Here is a 19,261-nt window from a genome sequence, read left to right as displayed (position 1 = left end):
GTCTCTCTCACTTAGCAGAGTCTTATGTCCAACATTGGTGTTCCTGTCATATCACACTCCCCCTCCCTCCACAAGGTCCAGGAAAATCAGATTTAACAATACGGAGTCTTCTCCCCCAGTAGCAACTCTGCCTCAGCTATCCTTGTGGTTGCCTGAGGGGGGGATCTATAATTAAATAGTAACTGGGACAGTTTGGTGTTTAGTGAATCTCTAGGCTGTTTCTTTAGGCTTGCTTTCAAAGTTTGGATTGTTCTTTCTGCCAGACTGTTGGATAATGGATGGTATGGAGCTGTCCTTATATGAGGAATACCATTCAACTTTAGGAAATATTCAAATTCTCCTGCTGGTTATCTATGACCAACACTGCTGGGAGTCCATGTATTGTGAAAGATGTATGCAGTTTTTCTGTCATTGTCCCCATATTTGATAATTGAATGCTACGTATGTTCAACCACTTTTGAGTGGGCATCCAAACTTACTGAGAACATTGAGCCCATGAAAGATCCGCATAATTTACATGTCACCAAGTCTAGATTTTATGTGGCCATTTCTACAAATGTGGCAGTGCTGTTCGCAGTAATTTGTGTCCCTTTTGGAATTCTGGACACTGTCCCACTAACACAGCTATGTTTGTAACCAATCCTGGCCACTGGACATAACGTCTCACCAACACCTTCACTTTGGAAATCCATAGATGACCATGGTGGAGTTCAGCCAAAATCTGACCACAACCTTTGCTCGGGCTAATTACTCTTGCTCCCAACCTTTATATGCCAACTGCTACTGTGATCTGGTCTTTCCAGGTCCCTGCATCACCACCAGCTATTTCAGTTTTGCTAGAACCAGATCATTCTGTGTCCAAAGTCTAATTTTGTCAGCTGAAACTGGAAGTGCCCAGCAAATTTAAAAGCATTATGGATTCTCCTGCTACCAGGGGTAGATGTGCCAACAGAGGGCAGCTGAAAGCATCTGCATTTGCTACTTGGCCTCCTGGAAGATGTTCCAAACTGTAATTATATGTACTTAGTATTACAGCCCACTGCAGAATTTGGCCTGAAGCTATTTGGACGTCACTGCATTGTCCTCTTTTAAGTGGACGTAGCAGGAGTTTGTAATCCATTATTATTAGAAATTTATATCCGTAAAGTTATGGTGGAACTTCTTGACTCCAAATATGACTGACAAGCCTTATTCCTCTATCTGAGCATATTTACACTCTGCATGAGCCAATATTGCATACGCTATTGTGCATTCCTCTCCATTGGGCTAGCTATGACCTAATACTACCCCAGTGCCACAAGGCGAGGTACCGCATGTCAATACCAGATCTCACTTGGGATCATTGTGTGCAAACACCTTTAGGAGGTGCTTGTTTTTTTTTCTCTCTTCTTTGAAAGCTATGTCTTGGCTATGTGATCATTTCCATGGCTGCTCCTTTTTAGGAGTTGATGCAAAGGTGCCAGGATGGAGCCCAGGTTATGTATAACCTTTGTGTTCACCAGCCTGAGGAAAGATCTAAGCACCTATACAGATGTGGGAGCCAGGGTACATTAGATCACCCTCACTTGATCTTCCATTGGTTGTAACTCGGTCTTGAGAACTCCGTAGCCCAAGAAGGTCACTGGAGGAGCCTGAACACTCATTTTTCCCATCTGAGGCATATATCTACCTGAGAGAAATGTTTAAGGACCATGTCCAAGTTCTTTTAGTGGTCTTCCCTTTTATTTGCACATCATCTAGATAAATGGCAATCTGGGTAGAAAATGTGTTGCTGGAAAAGCGCAGCAGGCCAGGCAGCATCCAAGGAACAGGAAATTCGATGTTTCGGACATAAAAGCCCTTCATCAGGCTTATGCCCGAAATGTCGAATTTCCTGTTCCTTGGATGCTGCCTGACCTGCTGCGCTTTTCCAGCAACACATTTTCAGCTCCGATCTCCAGCATCTACAGTCCTCACTTTCTCCTCGGCAATCTGGGTAGACCTTGTAAAATGTTCTCCATCTGCTGAAAAATTGCACAGGCTGAAGATACCCCAAATGGCAGTCTCATATATTAGTACAAACATTATGGGTTTTAATTGTAGCATACTTCTGGGAATCCTCCTCTAATTGTAATGGCTCATGTCACTTTTGTGAAGGACAGCTCCCTTGCCAGCTTTGCATATAAATCCTCTATGTATTGGATTGGGTATTTATCCAGCTGCAAAAACCAGTTTACCATTTGTTTAACATCCCCACAAAGACCCATCAGTCTGGTCAGGTTTGACGATTCCTTTGCTTTCCAATCTTCAACCTATGATTTCTGACTCTACTTTTGCCCATAATGCAAATGGTACTAAGCGGGCCTTGCAGAATCATAGAATTGCTTCCTGATCAAAATGGAAAGTAGTCTTGGCCTTTGGCTCCTTTGATAGTTCCCTGGACCTTCCTGAAACACTTCATAGTATTTGGTTAGGACTTCACTTAAGCAGCCATTATCTAATCGAAAGATGATGAACCAATCAAGGTAAATATTTCTCAAGCAATTTCACCACATTCAGTTTGGGCCCAAGCCTTTAACTAAATTCAGTGGGAACTGAACCAGCTGCTTCTCATATGAGACCAGAACCAAAGTTGCACCCTTAATCTTAATTGTTACCCAATATAGATTCTCAGTCTAGCTGAAGTCTTGTACAAACTTAAGGGTTGGACTCCAGAGCGAAGTTTGTTAAAAACTGGTTCTACAATCACTAAAATGGCCATGCCAGTATTGACCTCTAACAGAGCATTTAACCAGGTATTTATTTTGTTTGGTTCTGATTTGGATGTTGCTAAGCAATTTAACTGTTCCAGACCAGATATACACAGATGTTCTAGGGTGTGCACTCTCCTGGATACTGGCTTATGAGTTCTCTTACTCAATTTAGGTCCAGTGGGACTCTTTTGCTATCTCAACTCTGCAAACCAGCAGCAACTACAATGACTTGCTGGAATGGATCCTGCAGAAAATGTTAACTATTTGTCTGAGGCTTGGTTTTGTTTTGGGGCTTTGCTGTGAGTCCCTCTGTTCAGAATATGTTCTGAGTGAGGCTACGGAATTGTCTTCATTCAAGTGGTGTTCCCTAAACTCAGTTTGACTGGTGAGGGTGTCCACTTCCAGCAGAATACCCTGCAACCCATGCGCTCCACATGCCGCAATTTCCAATGATAAAGCCAGTTGTAATGTTTCTTTGAAGTCCAATTGGGCTTCAGCTACATGCATGGTTACATCCTTAACCCCACCTACCAAATGGTCTCTCAGTATCACATTAAGGGTTAAACCTCTGCCAGTCATCTTAACCTCATCAAAAATCCCAATATGGATTCCCCTGGTTCTCGAACATCTAAGTAAAACCAATAGCATCTCAGAATTAGAGGCACCTTAGGATTATAATATTCCTTAACTAAATCTGTCAACTCTTGAAAGGTTTTCATATCTGATGTCTCTAGGAAAGCTAAACTGTCAATATCTAAAAACTCTGTGGGTCGACAAGCTGTCAGGAGAATTACTCATTCCTTTTCATCTCCCCAATGTCATGTGCCTGGAAAAAATAATACATTCTTTCCACATACTGGGCACAGTATTTGCTGGCAGGATTGAATGAGTCAAGCTTCCCAAGTAATGGCATAATGTCAGAAATGCTTACCCTAACTCAAAGGTTACTGTTGTTGTCAGCAAATCTCTTCAGGAGCATGCTTTTCTCTCATCATGACTGAAACAACTCCGCAGAGGCTGGTATCCCATCACCACGTTACCATTAATTTATATGCAGAGTGTCATTGAACTGTCAGAGCCAGTTCTCAAAATGAACAGATCCTCTGACAATCCTGATTGTATCCTGGAGCCAGGGCTCCCTGATTGGGGCTGTTAATCTGGTCCAATCAGGGAAATCATATTCTATGAGGTCAATCTGGCTGACCTCATTAGAGTCACTACAATGGGTGTTTCTCTTAAGTCAAAGAAATGCCAGATCCTTCTAACTGAAACTTAATGCAGTATACTGTTTGCTTCATTTGCTTGTAAAAGCTGTTGTAAAAGCTCCTACTGCAGCTACAATCATGGTGAAATCACTGCTCTTGAACCACAGCTGAGGGGAATTGTGGAGCTGCTACTTCCATGTCACTATGAATATTGGAAGCACATTAGTAAGCTGTTGGTAATCACATGTAAAGCAGTAAAAGCACTCTTTGAGAGAAAGTATTTGATGCCTATGGTTAAAACTTTTGAGTTCAACTAATAAAAAGCCTCCAGCTTGTCAGTTGCTTGAATCAGCTTTTTCTGCTTGGCACTCACCTCAATGACCAAGGCAAATTGCTGATGCAAAGACAGAAATTGTTGGAAAAACTCAGCAGGTCTGGCAGCATCAGAGTTAACGTTTTGGATGCAGTGACGCTTCTTCAGAACTGATGCATTTCATGACTGGAAAATTCATAATTCACTGTTAAGGCAGCTAATAATTGGCTTTTAAGAGATCTTAGGAAATGCTTAACTACTAAGTTTACACAGCAATGGACATTCCTACTCTCCATTATTTTCATCCTGGAGAAAGTCAGCGCACAGTGATATCACATTGGGATCCCTACCCTGTCAATTTATAGACTTTCTAATCCTGTTCATCTATTACTCTTCCTCCAATGGTCCAGGAAAATTCACCAATTAATTCTGTTTCTTTCTCCACAGATGCTGTCAGACAGGCTGATTTATTTTCCTGCATTTACTGTTCTTTATTTCCAATAAATAATCTCTTCTGCAGGGTATCAAAATGTGATCATTCTGAAGCATTCGTCTTGGCTTTACACTTTCGGACAGAAAGATAAGTGTCTGCATGGATTCCTTTTATCACCTCCACTGCCAGCAAATTCTGTCAACAGAATTTTGATTTTCTCAATTGTTCATAAGAAATCTCTGACTAAACCATGCTGGGATAAGGAATCTAATTTTTATCTTGTTCTAGTACTTATCCATGAATATTGTGTTCTTTTATGATTGATTTCTTATTTGTATTAAAATATTGTTTTGATTCATTTCACAAAAACATTGGATGGCATTCTTTCCTCTTCAACCATCTGCCCAAATAGAATTCTGCTGTCCAATTGGCAAAAAAAAGACCCAGACAGAATGATTTGTACAATGTTAACTGCGAAACCTGAACTCACCTGTCCAATGCTACGTAGAACACGCTTTAACGAAACCTTCGTGTCATGCCTTTCACATTCTTTTTCTGGCACAGGAACATCCAAATGTATCTACAAAGTGAAAACACCAATATTATTACCCATCTTAGACATTCTAGGCCATGGAAAACACACTTCAGGTTAATTCTGAATGGAGTTACTGCATGGATGCTTAATGAAAACACAAACAGATGATTTTCTTTCGGCATTGAGAGGATCTCCAAGCCTCAAAATTTAGCAACATAGTCTAATTATTCAGATACAACCTTATTGTCAGGACTTGCAGTCTAATTAATAGTCATATTGCTATATGAACAGAGTAAGATAATAATATGGCAAATGAAAGAACACATCAACTGAAATTTAGTAGATGCTATAAAATATGAAAAATGCTTGAATTAATTTCTACATGAACCATCTCCAATAAAAATATAAAGCTATCTATTTAGAATGGTTGAACATTTTCATAATGGATTATGGGAAACCATTTCTCTACTTTAGCAAATAAGATGGCTTTGGTTATGATCTGCAATATTATCTGCCTTCAATCAATATGTCACTTCTATATAAAGACCTTAAATAAGCTGCCCTTTGAACAGTTAATAAAATATCAGTTAGTAGAAAAAGATACATTGTACAAGTCTTCCTGCCTTCTCCTGTATCGGGCAGTAATGGTAAAAACAATGATTGCAGATGCTGGAAACCAGAGTCTAGATTAGAGTGGTGCTGGAAAAGCACAGTAGTTCAGGCAGCATCCGAGGAGCAGTACTGCTGCTCGGATGCTGCCTGAACTGCTGTGCTTTTCCAGCACCACTCTAATCTCGACCCTTGGGAAGTTATGGGTTTTGGCATTTGTTCTTCAGATACTGACAGCTCTATCGAACGCTAATGATATTTTTCATGTATAAACATAAAAATCAGACTACTTTGCTGCCGGTTGAATTGGAGCTTACCTTCATACATTATGTAGATCTCATTTGATGTGGTTACCTTTAGCGTTAATCATTAACCTGAAACTCAAATATACTAGCCATATAAGTACTGTTGCGGCAAGAGAGGGTCAGAGGCCAGGAATCCTGCAGAATATAACACACCTACTGACTCTCCAAAGCCTGTACATCATCCACAAGGCACTAGCCAGGAATGTAATGGAATTTTACCCACTTGTTTGGATGAGTGCAACTCCAACAACACTCAAAAGGCTTGGTCAATCCAGGACAAAACATTTGCTTGATTAATACCACATCCACAAACATTCACTCACTCCCTCACCATTGACACTCAGTGGCAGTAGTGTGCACCAACTGCGAAGTGTATTGCAGAAATTCACTAAGGGTTCTTGGCCCCTTCCAAATCTAAGGCCTCTACCATCTAAAAGGTCAAGAAACAAATACATGGAAACATCACCACCTGTAGTTTCTCTCCAGGCCACTCACTATCTTTGGAAATATATTGCGATTTCTTAATGTCATTGGGTTACTATCCTGGAACTCACTATCGAAAAGCATTGCGGATTTAGTAACAGCAAATGGAATCCAGCAGTTCAAGAAGTGAGCTCAGCCCACTTTCCAAAGAGCAGCAAGGAAGAATAAAAAATGCTGGTCCAGCCAGTGACATGTACATTCCGTGAATAAATTAAAAAACATTGAGAAATGAAAATGGTGGCTTACCCTTTTACTTACTATTCTGGAAGAACTCAAATTGTTAACTCTGTTTCTCTCTGCACAAATGCTATCAAACCTACTGAACTTCTACAGCACTTTCTGGTTTCTTTTTTTTTTAAATGTTCTGTGCTCTCAGGCACATTTAATTAAAAATAATTGGACTGAAATTCTGATTGGGTCAATATGGACTGATGGGTCAATATGGACTGAGCAAGAACAAAATTTTGTATAGAATCCATTTCCTCCTGATTGTACCCCTTCTAAACTACCCCTTGAATCGGACAATCCAGGGTTCAAACTCTTCCGTGTTATAATTTGTGTAACCTTGTTTTATTGTAGCAAAGGCACAATTTCCTCAAAAATTTGTTCTGAATTAATGGTTGGGAAGTTAACTTTAAATGAAGTAAGTGAATCACTTTGTAAAACAGTTCTGTTTTGATCTATTTGTGGCTTACCATGTTAGTCCTCCCTTCAGACCATTTTGGTCTCACAATCATTACACTATACTGTTCCAAAGATATTCAATGTGCAGTCGTCTACTGTGAATATAGACTTCAATGATTTTATGTTGTAGTTTTTTACCTAATTTTAAATTTGTTTTGACTTCATATGAGTTAAAACTTCATCCTTTCTACTTGTTTTTGAATTTATTTCAGACTATTCACCTTTAGTTATTCACACATCATTTTATGGTGAGGTGGCTCAGTTGATGAAAACTGTGTTGTTAATAAGGCCTGCAGTAAGGTTTCATTTCTTCTTCTAGATGAGGGGTTCATTCCTATTCTCTTTGCATCGTCATATTGCATGGAAACAGACCATTCGGACTAACTCTTCCATACTGACCAAGTTTTCCAAACTAAATAAGTCTCACTTACCTGTGTTTGGCTGAAAACCCTCTAAATATTTCCTATTTATCTACCTGTCCAAATATCTTTTAGATGTTGTAGCTGTCTGCATCTACCACTTCCTTTGGAGATCCATTCCACATACAAACCTGAGAGCCCTTTTAAATCTTTCTCCTCTCATCTTAAAATTTGCCCTCTAGTTTTGAACTCTCCCAACCTGGGGAAAAGACCATTGCTTATCTATGCCCCTCATGATTTTATAAACCCTTATATGGTCACCCCTCAACAGCCTGTGCTCCAGTAAAAGAAGTCTCAGCTTATCCAGCCTCTCCCTATAACTCAAACTCTTTAGTCCTGGTAACATCTTTGTAAATCTTTTCTTCACCCTCTCCAATTTAGTAACATCCTTCCTATAGCAGGGCAACTAGAACTGTGCATAATACTTCAAAAGTAGCCTCACCAACATCCTGTACAACCTCAACATGACATCCCAACTCCTATTCTCAGTGGTCTGAGCAATGAGGACAAACATGCCAAATGCCTTCTTTACTACTCTACCTATGACGCAACTTTCAATGAACTATGTACTTCATTGATATATCATGGCTGAGAGATGTCTGGGAAATTGTGGTTAACAATATTTGTTCAGTGAGGTTCCTACATGAAGAAATAAATATTCTGAAGATTAGTCACTGTTGAAATGTAAGTCATTGTCAACTAATCCGTGTACAGCTGTTCCCACAAAGTCTAATGCAATAATGACCAGATAAATTACAGAATAGAAGATATACATCTTCTTGAGCCTATGTCCGTTCTCAGTGGGAGTAATTCAATTAGTTCCGTTCTTTATTCTTTCCTGCAAATTTCTTTCCTTTCAGGTGTTTAACAAATTCTCCTGAGAGTTACAATTGAATCTGTCTTCATTGAACTTTCAGGAAAGCATTCTGGATTCTCATTACTCACTATATCAACCAATGGTTCTTTTACAAATCATTATAAATCTCTGTGCCCTGCTTTTCTAGAGAGTTTTTTCTAGAACAGTTTCTCTCCAACTATTCCAGTTAGACACCTCATGATTTTGAACATTTATATCAGATCTCCTTTCAAACTTCTCTTCTTCAAGCAGAAGAATCCCACCCTTTCTAATTTATCTAAGTAACTGAAATCTCTTTTCCATGTAACCACTCTGAAAATCTATTCCGCATTGTCTCTATAGAATTTACATCCTTCAGAAAGCACAGTGCATACAATGCTCCAATTGAGGGCTTTTGAGAAGATTGCGAAGGTCAGGCTCAAAGTCTCACTTGCCCTGGAGACAGTCATAACAATCATACTAACTCTCACAGGGATTCAGTCGTGGCTGAATCACTGGTCCATAAAGGCTCAACATGACTTCTGTGATCTTATACTCCATGGCGTCTTTATGAAATTCCGAATACCATCTGCTTTTTAACCACTTTCTCAACATTCCTCCACTTTTAACAAGTTGTGCACAAATACTTCATATTAGTATTCCACATTGTATCTTCAGAGAGGGTCTCAGTGGTGGTCCCAATGCACAGACGATTTTGGATGATTCACCTCTGTTCCCTTGTTTGGGATCCTTGTACAGCAGTCAATTGTGTAAGAAAGACCACCTGTCCCTTAGATACCATCTACAGATCTAGGAGTGGAGTGAAGAGTTCCAGCAGCCTGGACTGGCAAAAAATGAAGTTGTGGCAACTGCCAGGAAAGTGAGTGCAAATATACAGGAAGCTTTTGTTTTCATTGAGGACTTGGTGAATGACGATACAGCGAAAGTCCTTCCTGTTGATAAATCTTGGTTGTCAGTCAGTGCCTGATAGTCATTAGGTACAACAACAACTGGGGAAGTCCATTGACAGAAGAAAAAGCTCATGTTCTTTGTGCCTATAAGGCCCCTGTTTGTTTGGTAAAGATGTACCATCGAGTTCTCACAAAAAATATGTCAGTGACTTCTGGAAAAGGCAAAGGACCTCCTGGATGCTTTAAAATAGACTGGCTGGCTTGAATAATTTTGACAACAATGTTTATTTTGTTTTTCTCTGTAATTTGTCTGGTTTACCTGGTCGTCAGAGGATTTTTAAAATATCTGTGGTGGTCATAATTTTTTTTCTTTTTCCCTCTCTTATCCCTTCTTTCTCCCCTCCCATTATTCTTTGGTTTTTTTTCTTTTCACTTCTATTTGTTTTTCGCTCTTGGTATGGGGTGGAGGATGCGGTTGGAGGAGGCGATGGGGGGAGGGGCAGTTATATATTTCTGTTCTACCAGGAGTGCCTAGGGTTACGGTATGGATGGGATGGGTTGAGTGCCCACTTTTAACTTTCTTGGTGTAAGGTGTATGTAACTCTTTCTTACTTTGTGTTGTCTGGGGCTGGGACATGGCTTCAGCTAGAAGAAGTCATGAAGGGGTTAGTAGGCAGTATGAGCGCCCCCTGTGGGCAAGGGGGAAAGTCTCCTTTCATTTGTGTTATATGTTGGTCTGTTGTAGAAATAGCTGTTAGAAGTTTTGATTTGGAAGTTGTATTTTTTAATTTGTATGAACTGTTTAATGTTTTCACTCGGTGCGTTATGAGTGGGTTGCTTCCTCCTGGGGGGGTCACAGATTGTCTCAGATGGCTATGGCTAGCCATTCATTTAAATGGAGTACCTGGAATGCTAAGGGAAGTCATTCACCAATTAAAAGAATAAAGATACTTTCAAGCCTTAGAAAAGAAAGAGTCGATGTAGCCTTGCTGCAAGAAACACAATTAACTGATAAGGAGCACTTACAGTTGCAACAGGGAGGGTTCGCACAGGTGTTTTTCTTATCCTCTAAAAGTAGAGGAATTGCTATACTCATCCAGAAGAATCTCCCATTTCAACTGTTAGACCAAATTAAAAATGAATATGGGATACTTATGATTCTTAAAGCTTTAATACATGTAGAGGAATATGGGATTTTGAATGTATTTGCCCCCAACACATCCCCACAAATTTTTAACAGATGCGCTTTTCAGGTTGATAGCCCTTGGGGTGCATCATACAATTATAGGGGGAGACTTTAACTGACATATTGACCCTGAAGTGGATTCCTCAGGACCTTTCGGGTACATCCCCACAATCCAGGCAGTTGATGGACCTGAACAAGGAGCTGAGGTTGGTGGATGTGTGGAGATGTCTTCACCACAAAGGTAGGGATTTCACCTTTTTCCGTAATCCACATAAGTGCTCTCCCAGAATTGACATGTTTTTTTTTGTCCCATCAACCTTTTTGAATTCGGCGCTGTCTTGCAGAATTGGGAATATAGCCATTTCCAATCATGCAGCAGTGCACATGGACGTCAAGGCCAGTGGTAAGGGGACAGGCTCACAGCACTAGTGCATGAATCCTTTCCTCTTGAAGGACAGCATATTTATTGAGTATTTTTCATGGAAATTTAAAATCCTTTGTGACATTAATTTGGTTATGGCCAGTAATCCATCAGTACTCTGGGAGACTGCCAAGGCCTATGCACAGGGTTTGATTATTTCTTACTTAGCGACCCAGAAGTGACAGAGGGAAGAACAGCAATGTTTGCTAGAGGCTCGCCTGAAGGCAGCTGAGTTAGCATACTTTGACAGACCATCTGTAACCAAATTGTAGCGAATTACAGCCCTCAGGGCTACTTTTAATGCTGTGCTCATCCAGACAGCAAAGAGTGAAATCTCTTTTGCAAAACAGATGTTATTTGAGTATGGTGATAAACTGGGTAAATGTCTAGCATACCTGGCCAGAAAGAAGAATGCCCCCCAATCTATCACATCCATTAGAGAAAGTGCTGGTACTCTTTCTTGTGATGCCAAAAAGATTAATGCAGTATTTAGGAAGTTCTACACTGAGCTGTACTGGCTGGAGGGCTGTGAGGACAGATTGATGAAATGGAATCCTTTTTAAGACTCTGGACCTTCTAGGTGTAATTTCAGAGCAGTGTCTTTTCTGAATGCCCCATGACAATCCAAGAAATTCAGGAGGTGGTAAGGCAGTTCCAGAGTGGTAAAGTGCCTGGCCCAGACGGGTTTCAAAGTGAGTTTTATAAGGAGTTTATAGACATGCTGGTCAGGCCACTATTGGATATGTACAACTACTTGTACAGTCAGAACTGCTTCCCATTCTCTCTGAGAGAAGCAAATATTTCTCTTGTTCTCAAGAAAGTGAAAGTCCCAGGAGATTGTACTTCATACAGGTCTATGTCATTAATGAACGTGGATTTTAAAATTCTATCAAAAATGCTGGCATTAAGGCTGGAGAGAGTTTTTCCCTTCATTGTAAAGGAGAACTAGACAGGTTTTATGAAGGGTTGGAGGTCTACTAATAATATTAGAAGAGTATTAAACATGGTCCGGGTATGCCAGCAAGGGTAGATTCTGGGCTTGGTATTCTCCCTGGATGCAGAGAAAGCAATTGAATGAGTGGAGTAGTCATACCTCTTTTATGTACTGGAGCAGTTTGGTCTTGGAGGGGATTTTGCCAGGTGGGTGGTAGTATTATATAGCAACCCAAAAGCAGCGGTTCTCACCGCTATTATTTACATTGGTGATTGAGCCATTGGCAGAGGCCATCCGTAGGGATCCCAACATAACTGCCCCAGAGATAGGGTCAGGCAGGCATAAGGTCACTCTTTACATGAATGATATTCTTCTCTTTTTAACTGATCCAATGACATCTGTCCCATTTAATACAGGTGATTAATCTACTTGGTTCGTTTTGGGGTATAAAATTAACTTTATGAAGTCAGAGGGCATGCCTATGGGGAGCCTTACCAGAATATCCGATCTTGGGGATGGAACCCATTTCCCTTTCAGGGAATATTCTTGTATTTAGGCATTTTTAACACCCGGCCTTCGATCAACCATATAAAGCTAATTTTGTGTTGTTGTTAGAGAAGGTAAGGCAGGATCTTCGGTGCTGGGAGGCAAGAACTATGCAGGATTTACAGTTGGCTTGGATCTTTCATCTGACATTACAGGTGGCCTCTTATTAAGTGAACAAGTTGTAGCTTCCGCAGGGATGGGAGGTTTGGATTTTCTGGATCTTATGAAATATCAATTGAGTTCCTTATTATCCTATGTGGCTAACTGGGTTTGCGGTCAATCTGGTTGAACATCGAGGCCTCCTAGGCAAAATGTCCCCTCATCAATTTGTTGTTTATGAACAAGATAAGGACTGTTATAGACCATTGCAGAAACGCGATTGTCTTTAACAAATCAGAGCGGCTTGCGAAATATAACAGATGAGTTTCTTGTTTGGGAGATTTATTTGATGGAGAGGTCATGATGTCTTTTGAGCAGAGATACGAGCTATCTTGGAACTTTCAGGTTAGGGCCTTTATACAGAAAAAAACTGCATTGATAGCTAGTCCCCATAAGTTGAATATGGAGAGGAGAGTGCTTCAGTCTACGGGTGCTGTCTCGGTCAATACCCTCTATCTCTTGTTAGGAGGCAATGTTCCAAAGGACATTGAGTGGCTATGTGGAATCTGGACATGGTAATTGGGGGTGGAAATCTCGTCAGAGGTGCGGCAGGATATTTGGGAGAATGTAAGGAAGATTTTGATTTGTAACAGGACACAGACTATGCAACTGAAGGTACTCCACAGGGCTCATTTAGCAGTACCAGCTTGCGAAGTTTAAGACAGGAGCGACCCCAGTGTGCCCTAAATGTAAAACATGAGTAAGATGTTGGCATTCTTACTCATTGCTTGTGGTCATGCATAGGCTTCGTAGGAATTGGGGTGCCATAGCGAGTGTTTTGGAAGGTGTCTTGGGAACTGAGGTTAAGGTGGATCCGGTGTCTCTCCTCTTTGCACGTGCATGGGAAGAAACTATTTAATATTCTTTCATTCTGTGTGAGGAAGAACATTCAAATGAAGTGCGTGTCAGAGAATCCTCCAGGACTCTCAAGGTGGTGCAGTTTAGTTATGGAGCACATCCTCCTGGACTTTCTTATGAGTATGGTGCACCAGAAAATGGAACTGTTTTATAGAACATGGCAGTCCTTTTTGGATTATATAGACTCAGACTTGTCGGCTATATTGGTCAGGGCCTTTGTGTAGTCATGAGGGCTATGTCTGGCAGTCCAGCGATTCCTCGGAGGAAGAATCCTGAACAAGTACAGCTACACCTACTGATGCTCCCAGTAGTGGGGAACTTTGATGGGATTGCGCTGAGTGCAGTAACTTAACTGAATTTAATTTAATTTACCTTGGTTTAACTTGGTTTAATTTAATTTTTTTTAGTTATTTATTGAATTGCAGTTTTTGTAGGTATTTTTTAACTCTCTTTCCTCAGTGGTTTGCGGAGCAGAGTCATTATAAGGTTGTTATACTATTTTGTAGCGATTTTGTAATTTTGTAAAAACTTTTTTCTCAATAAAAATATTTAGAAAAAGAAGAAATAAGGTGGTAAGGAAAAGCCATGAAACTATAAACCGGTGATCCTGACATTGGGCAAGTTGTTGGGGGAATACTGAGGGACAGGATTTACATGTATTTGGAAAGGCAAGGACTGATTAGCGATAGTCAACATGGCTGTGTGCATGTGAAATCATGTTTCACTAACTTGGTTGAGATTTTTAAGGAAGTAATGAAGAAGATTGATGAGGACAAAGAGGTGGATGTGATCTATATGGACTTCGGTAAGGCGTTTGACAAGCCTCCTCCTGGTAGACTGGTTAGCAAGGTTAGATCACATGGAATATAGGGAAAACTAGCCATTTAGACACAGAACTGGCTCAAAGGGTAAAGACAGAGGGTGGTGGACAAGGGTTGCCTTTCAGACTGGAGGCCTGTGATCAGTGGTGTGCCACAAAGATTGGTGTTGGGTCCACTGCTTTTTATCATTTATATAAATGAATTGATGTGCACATAGGGGGTATAGTTAGTAAGTTTGCAGATGGCACCAAAGTTGGAGGTGTAGTGGACAGTGAAGAAGGTTACCTCAGATTACAATGGGATCTTGATGAGGTAGGCCAATGGACCAAGGAATGGCAGATAGAGTTTAATTTAGATAAATGTGAGGTGCTGCATTTTGGAAAGGCTAATCAGGGCAGGACTTATACACTTGATGGAAAGGTCTTGGGGAGTGTTGTTGAACAAAGAAACCTTGGAGTACAGGTTCATTGTTCTTTGAAAGTGGAGTCACAGTTATATAGTGAAGGAGGTATTTGGTATGCTTTCGTTTATTGGTCACAGCATTGAGTATGGCAGTTGGGAGGTCATGTTGTGGCTGTACAGGACATTGGTTTGGCCATTTTTGGAATATTGTGTGCAATTCTGGTCTCCCTCCTAACAGAAGGATGTTGTGAAAGATTTACAAGGATATTGCCAGGTTTGGAGGTTTGAGCTATAGGGAGAGGCTGAATAGGTAGGGGCTGTTTTCCCTTGAGTTTTGGAGGCTGAGAGTTGACCTTATAGAGGTTTATAAAATCATGAGGGGCATGGATAGGATAAATAGACTTTTCCCTGGGGGTGGGGGCATCCAGAGCTAGAGGATATATGTTTAGGATGAAATAGAGAATATTTAAAAGGGACTTGGGAGCAACTTTTTCACGAAATCTGAAAATTTAGCGTTGAAATCCACAAGTGCCAATAGAGACGTACACCTACTGTATCAGAAGTGGCAGGGCAACCAACTGAGCAGAAAAGAGCAAACCAATATTAAGTATAAATGATTTGTAACTTGTTTCCTATAATTGTCACTACACTTCAAACAATTTGCTGTAAAGTGCTTCAAGATACTATGATACCCAGTGGCTGTGAAAAGTAACATATAAATACAACACTTACTTTTGTTAAAACTATAGACATTAATATTTGTGGCTGATATATCATGAATTAATGGCAATAAACACGCTATATTGTGTGTAAATGAGATTACCACTATGAAGATATCTTTAAAAATATTTTTTAATAATGGGAAGTATAACAAGGAAACTGAGATGAATATAAATGTGATATCATAAGTGTTGTATTTTTATTTTTGAACATTTGCAGGGAACTTCTGAATTGAATTGACATTCTTTTTGGCAAATGGTTTGCAAACCATTTCAAATATCTAGCATATTGATTCTATCATCATTACCTACATGCATAACTTCAGAACAAGAGTGTTTTAAAAATAAGTGCAAATGTAACTAAATGCATTTTCTCGTGTGATCCATATCCTCCTTGATGAAGCATTGTACAAGCCACAGCTCAGTTCAAAGGCAAATGATTAATTTATTTTATTTGATACAACAATGACCTTTCTAAATTCACTTACATCTCAGCAGGGTTTCACCGCCACTGACGATTTCCAACTATGCAATAGGGTCAATCTGACATTTGTGGCAATTGGCATAAAGGAACTATCTGTACGTTATCCAAAACAGATAAATCAGTGCTTTTTGATGACCCTTTATACTTGTCCCTTCCTTGGCCTTGAATCTTCACTGACAAATTTAAACAACTTCCATCCAAAGGAATTGAAGATTAATGATTGTTTTCTGTGCTTACTAAAATGAGGCATATTGATTGCAATGATAAAAATAATTTTTTACATTAGTACACAGTGTTACCACTAAGCAGTCCAACATCACATACAGAACAGACTAAGTAAACTGTAAAGTTTCCTGTACAATTCTCCAACAACATTCTCTAGCTTTACTTCAGAAAACCATCCTGGAAAACATGTCTGAAATGTTCACACCAGAGTAGTCTGTACAGGCAGATTCACTTGGCAATAAACACCAATATTATTGACATTTAAAATATATTTTTCAAAATTTGAAATAAGGGCTTCTAAATAACATAGCAAAGTCATTTTTTTTCCTGTTTTTCAGTGGCAGCAGCAACTCGAAGGGTGGGAGCTTGGACCAGGGGCCTACTGGGAGCGGTGAGTCACTGATTTGAGCTTTTACATTTGAAATCAGAGAGCAGATGTTTCTGGGAAAAGAGGGACTTCTTATTTTTTATTTCAGTCCAGCTATATAAATCAGTGTCTTCTAAATCCAAGACCCTACCATTGTAGGGCCTCCTACCTAACCACCTCCTCTAACCTTAAAGACCCGCGACACACCAGGCAAGCATCTCTTCTTTTTTATTTTGTAATAAGGGGACTAGCAGGGATGGAAGTATAGGGAGAGCAATGTTCCTCCTGCATGCTGTTTGAGGTGAGGGACAACATTAGTGTCCCATCCAAGTACATCTGCAGGAAGTGCACCCAACTCTCGCTCCTCCAAGACCGTGTTAGGGAACTGAAGCGGGAGCTAGGTGAACTTTGGACCATTCAGGAGACAGATGCTGTGATAGATAAGAATTACAGGGGAGTAGTTACTCCTAGGCACAAAGAAAGCTGGGTGACTGCTCGAAGGGGGAAAAAACAGTCAGTGGAGGGATCCCCTATGGTTGTTCCCCTGAAAAACACATATATTGTTTTGGATATGAGGGGGATGACTTACCAGGGGTATGCAGTTCACCCCGGATCTCTGGCACAGAGCCTGTCCCTGTTGCATAGAAGGGAAGGAGGGAAAGGAGGAGAGTGTTAGTCATTGGGGGCTCAATACTTAGAGGCTCAGATAGAAAGTTTGTTTGGAATGAACAAGACTCACGGTGTATTGCCTTCCAGGTGCCAGGGTCCATGATGTCTCAGATCATATCTTTGGTGTCCTGAAGAGAGAGGGTGACCAGCTTCAAGTCATGGTCCATGTAGGTAACAATGACAAAGGTAGGTAGAAGGATAGGGATGTAAGGCAGGATTTCAGGGACCTAGGGTGGAAGTTGAGAGCAAGAACAAATAGAGTTGTTATCTCTGGTTTGTTATCCATGCCACGTGATAGTGAGACAAGGAATAGGGAGAGAAATCAGCTGGCTGCAAGGATGGTGCACGAGGGAGGGTTTCAGGTTCTTAGATAATTGGGGCTCATTCTGGGGAAGGTAGGACCTGTACAAACTGGATGGTCTTCACTTGAATCAGAGGGGTACTAATATCCAGGGTGTGAAATTTGCTGGTGCTATTCGGGTGGGTTTAAACTAGCTCAGCAGGGGAATGGCAACCTGAAGTTGCAGTGCACAGGAGGATGAGAGTAGGGAGGACAGGGACAGGATTTCATGGTCACAGGAATGTACTGGCAGATAGCAAGCTAGTTTGAAGTGTGTCTACTTCCATGCCAGAAATATCCGAAATAAAGTAGGTGAGCTTGCAGCATGGATAGATACCTGGGACTTCGATGTTGTGGCCATTTGAGACACATGGATAGAGCAGGGTGAGGAATGGATGTTGCAGGTTTCAGGATTTAGATCTTTCATTAAAAAGAGGCAAGGCAGTAAAAGAGGGGGAGGCGTGGCCTTGTTCATCAAGGATAGTATAACGGTGGCTGAAAGAACTTTTGATAAGGAGTCGTCTACTGAGTTAGTACGGGCTGAGGTTAGAAACTGAACAGGAGAGGTCACACTGCTGAGAGATTTTTATAGACCTTTGCAGAGTTCCAGGGAGGTGGAAGAAAGGATTGGCAAAATTATTTTGGGTAGGAGTGAAAGGAACAGGGTGGTCATTATGGGGGACTTTATCTTCCCCAACATTGACCACTGCTATAATTCTAGTATGTCAGATGGATCAGTTTTTGTCCAGTGTGTGCAGGAGGGTTTCCTGACAGAATATGTTGAAGGGCTGACAAGAGGGGAGGCCCCACTGGATCTGGTGCTTAGTAATGAACCAGGCCACGTGTTTGATTTAGTGATAGGTAAACACTTTGGAGAAAGTGACCATAATTCAGTTATGTTTAGTTTAGCGATGGAAAGGGATAGGTACATGCCACAGGTCAAGAGTTATCGATGGGGAAAGGGCAATTGTAATGCGATTAGGCAAGAATTAGGATGCATAGAATGAGGTAGCAAAATGCATGGGATGCAGACAATGGAAATGTGGAGCTGGTTTAAGAACAGATATTGCATGTCCTTGATAGATATGTCCCTGTCAGGCAGGCAGGAAGTGATAAGGTAAGGGAACCATGGTTTACTACAGAAATTGCATGTCTTATTAAGCAGAAGAAGGAGGCTTATGTGTTGGTGAGGCAAGATGGTTCAGATGAGGCGATGGAGAGTTACAGATCAGCTAGGAAGGATTTAAAGAGAAAGTTAAGAAAAGCAAAGACAGGACACAAGCAGTCTTTAGCAAATAGAATAAAGGAGAACCCTAAAGCTTTCTATAGGTATGTGAAGAATAAAAGGATGACTGGGGTAGGAATAGAGCTAGTCAAAGACAGAAGGAGGCTTATGTGTTGGTGAGGCAAGATGGTTCAGATGAGGCGATGGAGAGTTACAGATCAGCTAGGAAGGATTTAAAGAGGGTAGGAATAGAGCTAGTCAAAGACAGAAGTGGGAAGTTGAGTGTGGACCTTGTGGAGATCGGAGAGGTACATTTCACATTTTTGATCAGTTTTCACTCAGGAAAAGGAGAATATTGTAGATGAGAAGAATGAGGTACAAGTTTTTGACTAGAAAGGATCGAGGTTAGTTATGAACAGGTGTTACCAATTCTAGAAGGAT

The 19,261-nt window shown here is 40.7% G+C and overlaps 1 protein-coding gene across 1 annotated transcript in view; it reads right to left on the bottom strand.

Moving 5' to 3' along the window:
* Positions 1–19,261, bottom strand: part of cfap221 (cilia and flagella associated protein 221) — a 194,242-nt gene that overhangs the window by 52,709 nt on the left and 122,272 nt on the right. The window contains exon 12 of the mRNA XM_060827750.1: positions 5,174–5,263. Coding sequence (XP_060683733.1) covers positions 5,174–5,263 — 90 coding nt within the window. The remainder of the gene's footprint in view (positions 1–5,173; positions 5,264–19,261) is intronic.

This window comes from Hemiscyllium ocellatum, chromosome 7 (genome assembly GCF_020745735.1).
Source record: "Hemiscyllium ocellatum isolate sHemOce1 chromosome 7, sHemOce1.pat.X.cur, whole genome shotgun sequence".
Taxonomy (NCBI): Eukaryota; Metazoa; Chordata; class Chondrichthyes; order Orectolobiformes; family Hemiscylliidae; genus Hemiscyllium; species Hemiscyllium ocellatum.
The sequence above is the reverse complement of the archived record's forward strand: the minus strand, read 5'-3'. Positions and strand labels throughout refer to the sequence as shown.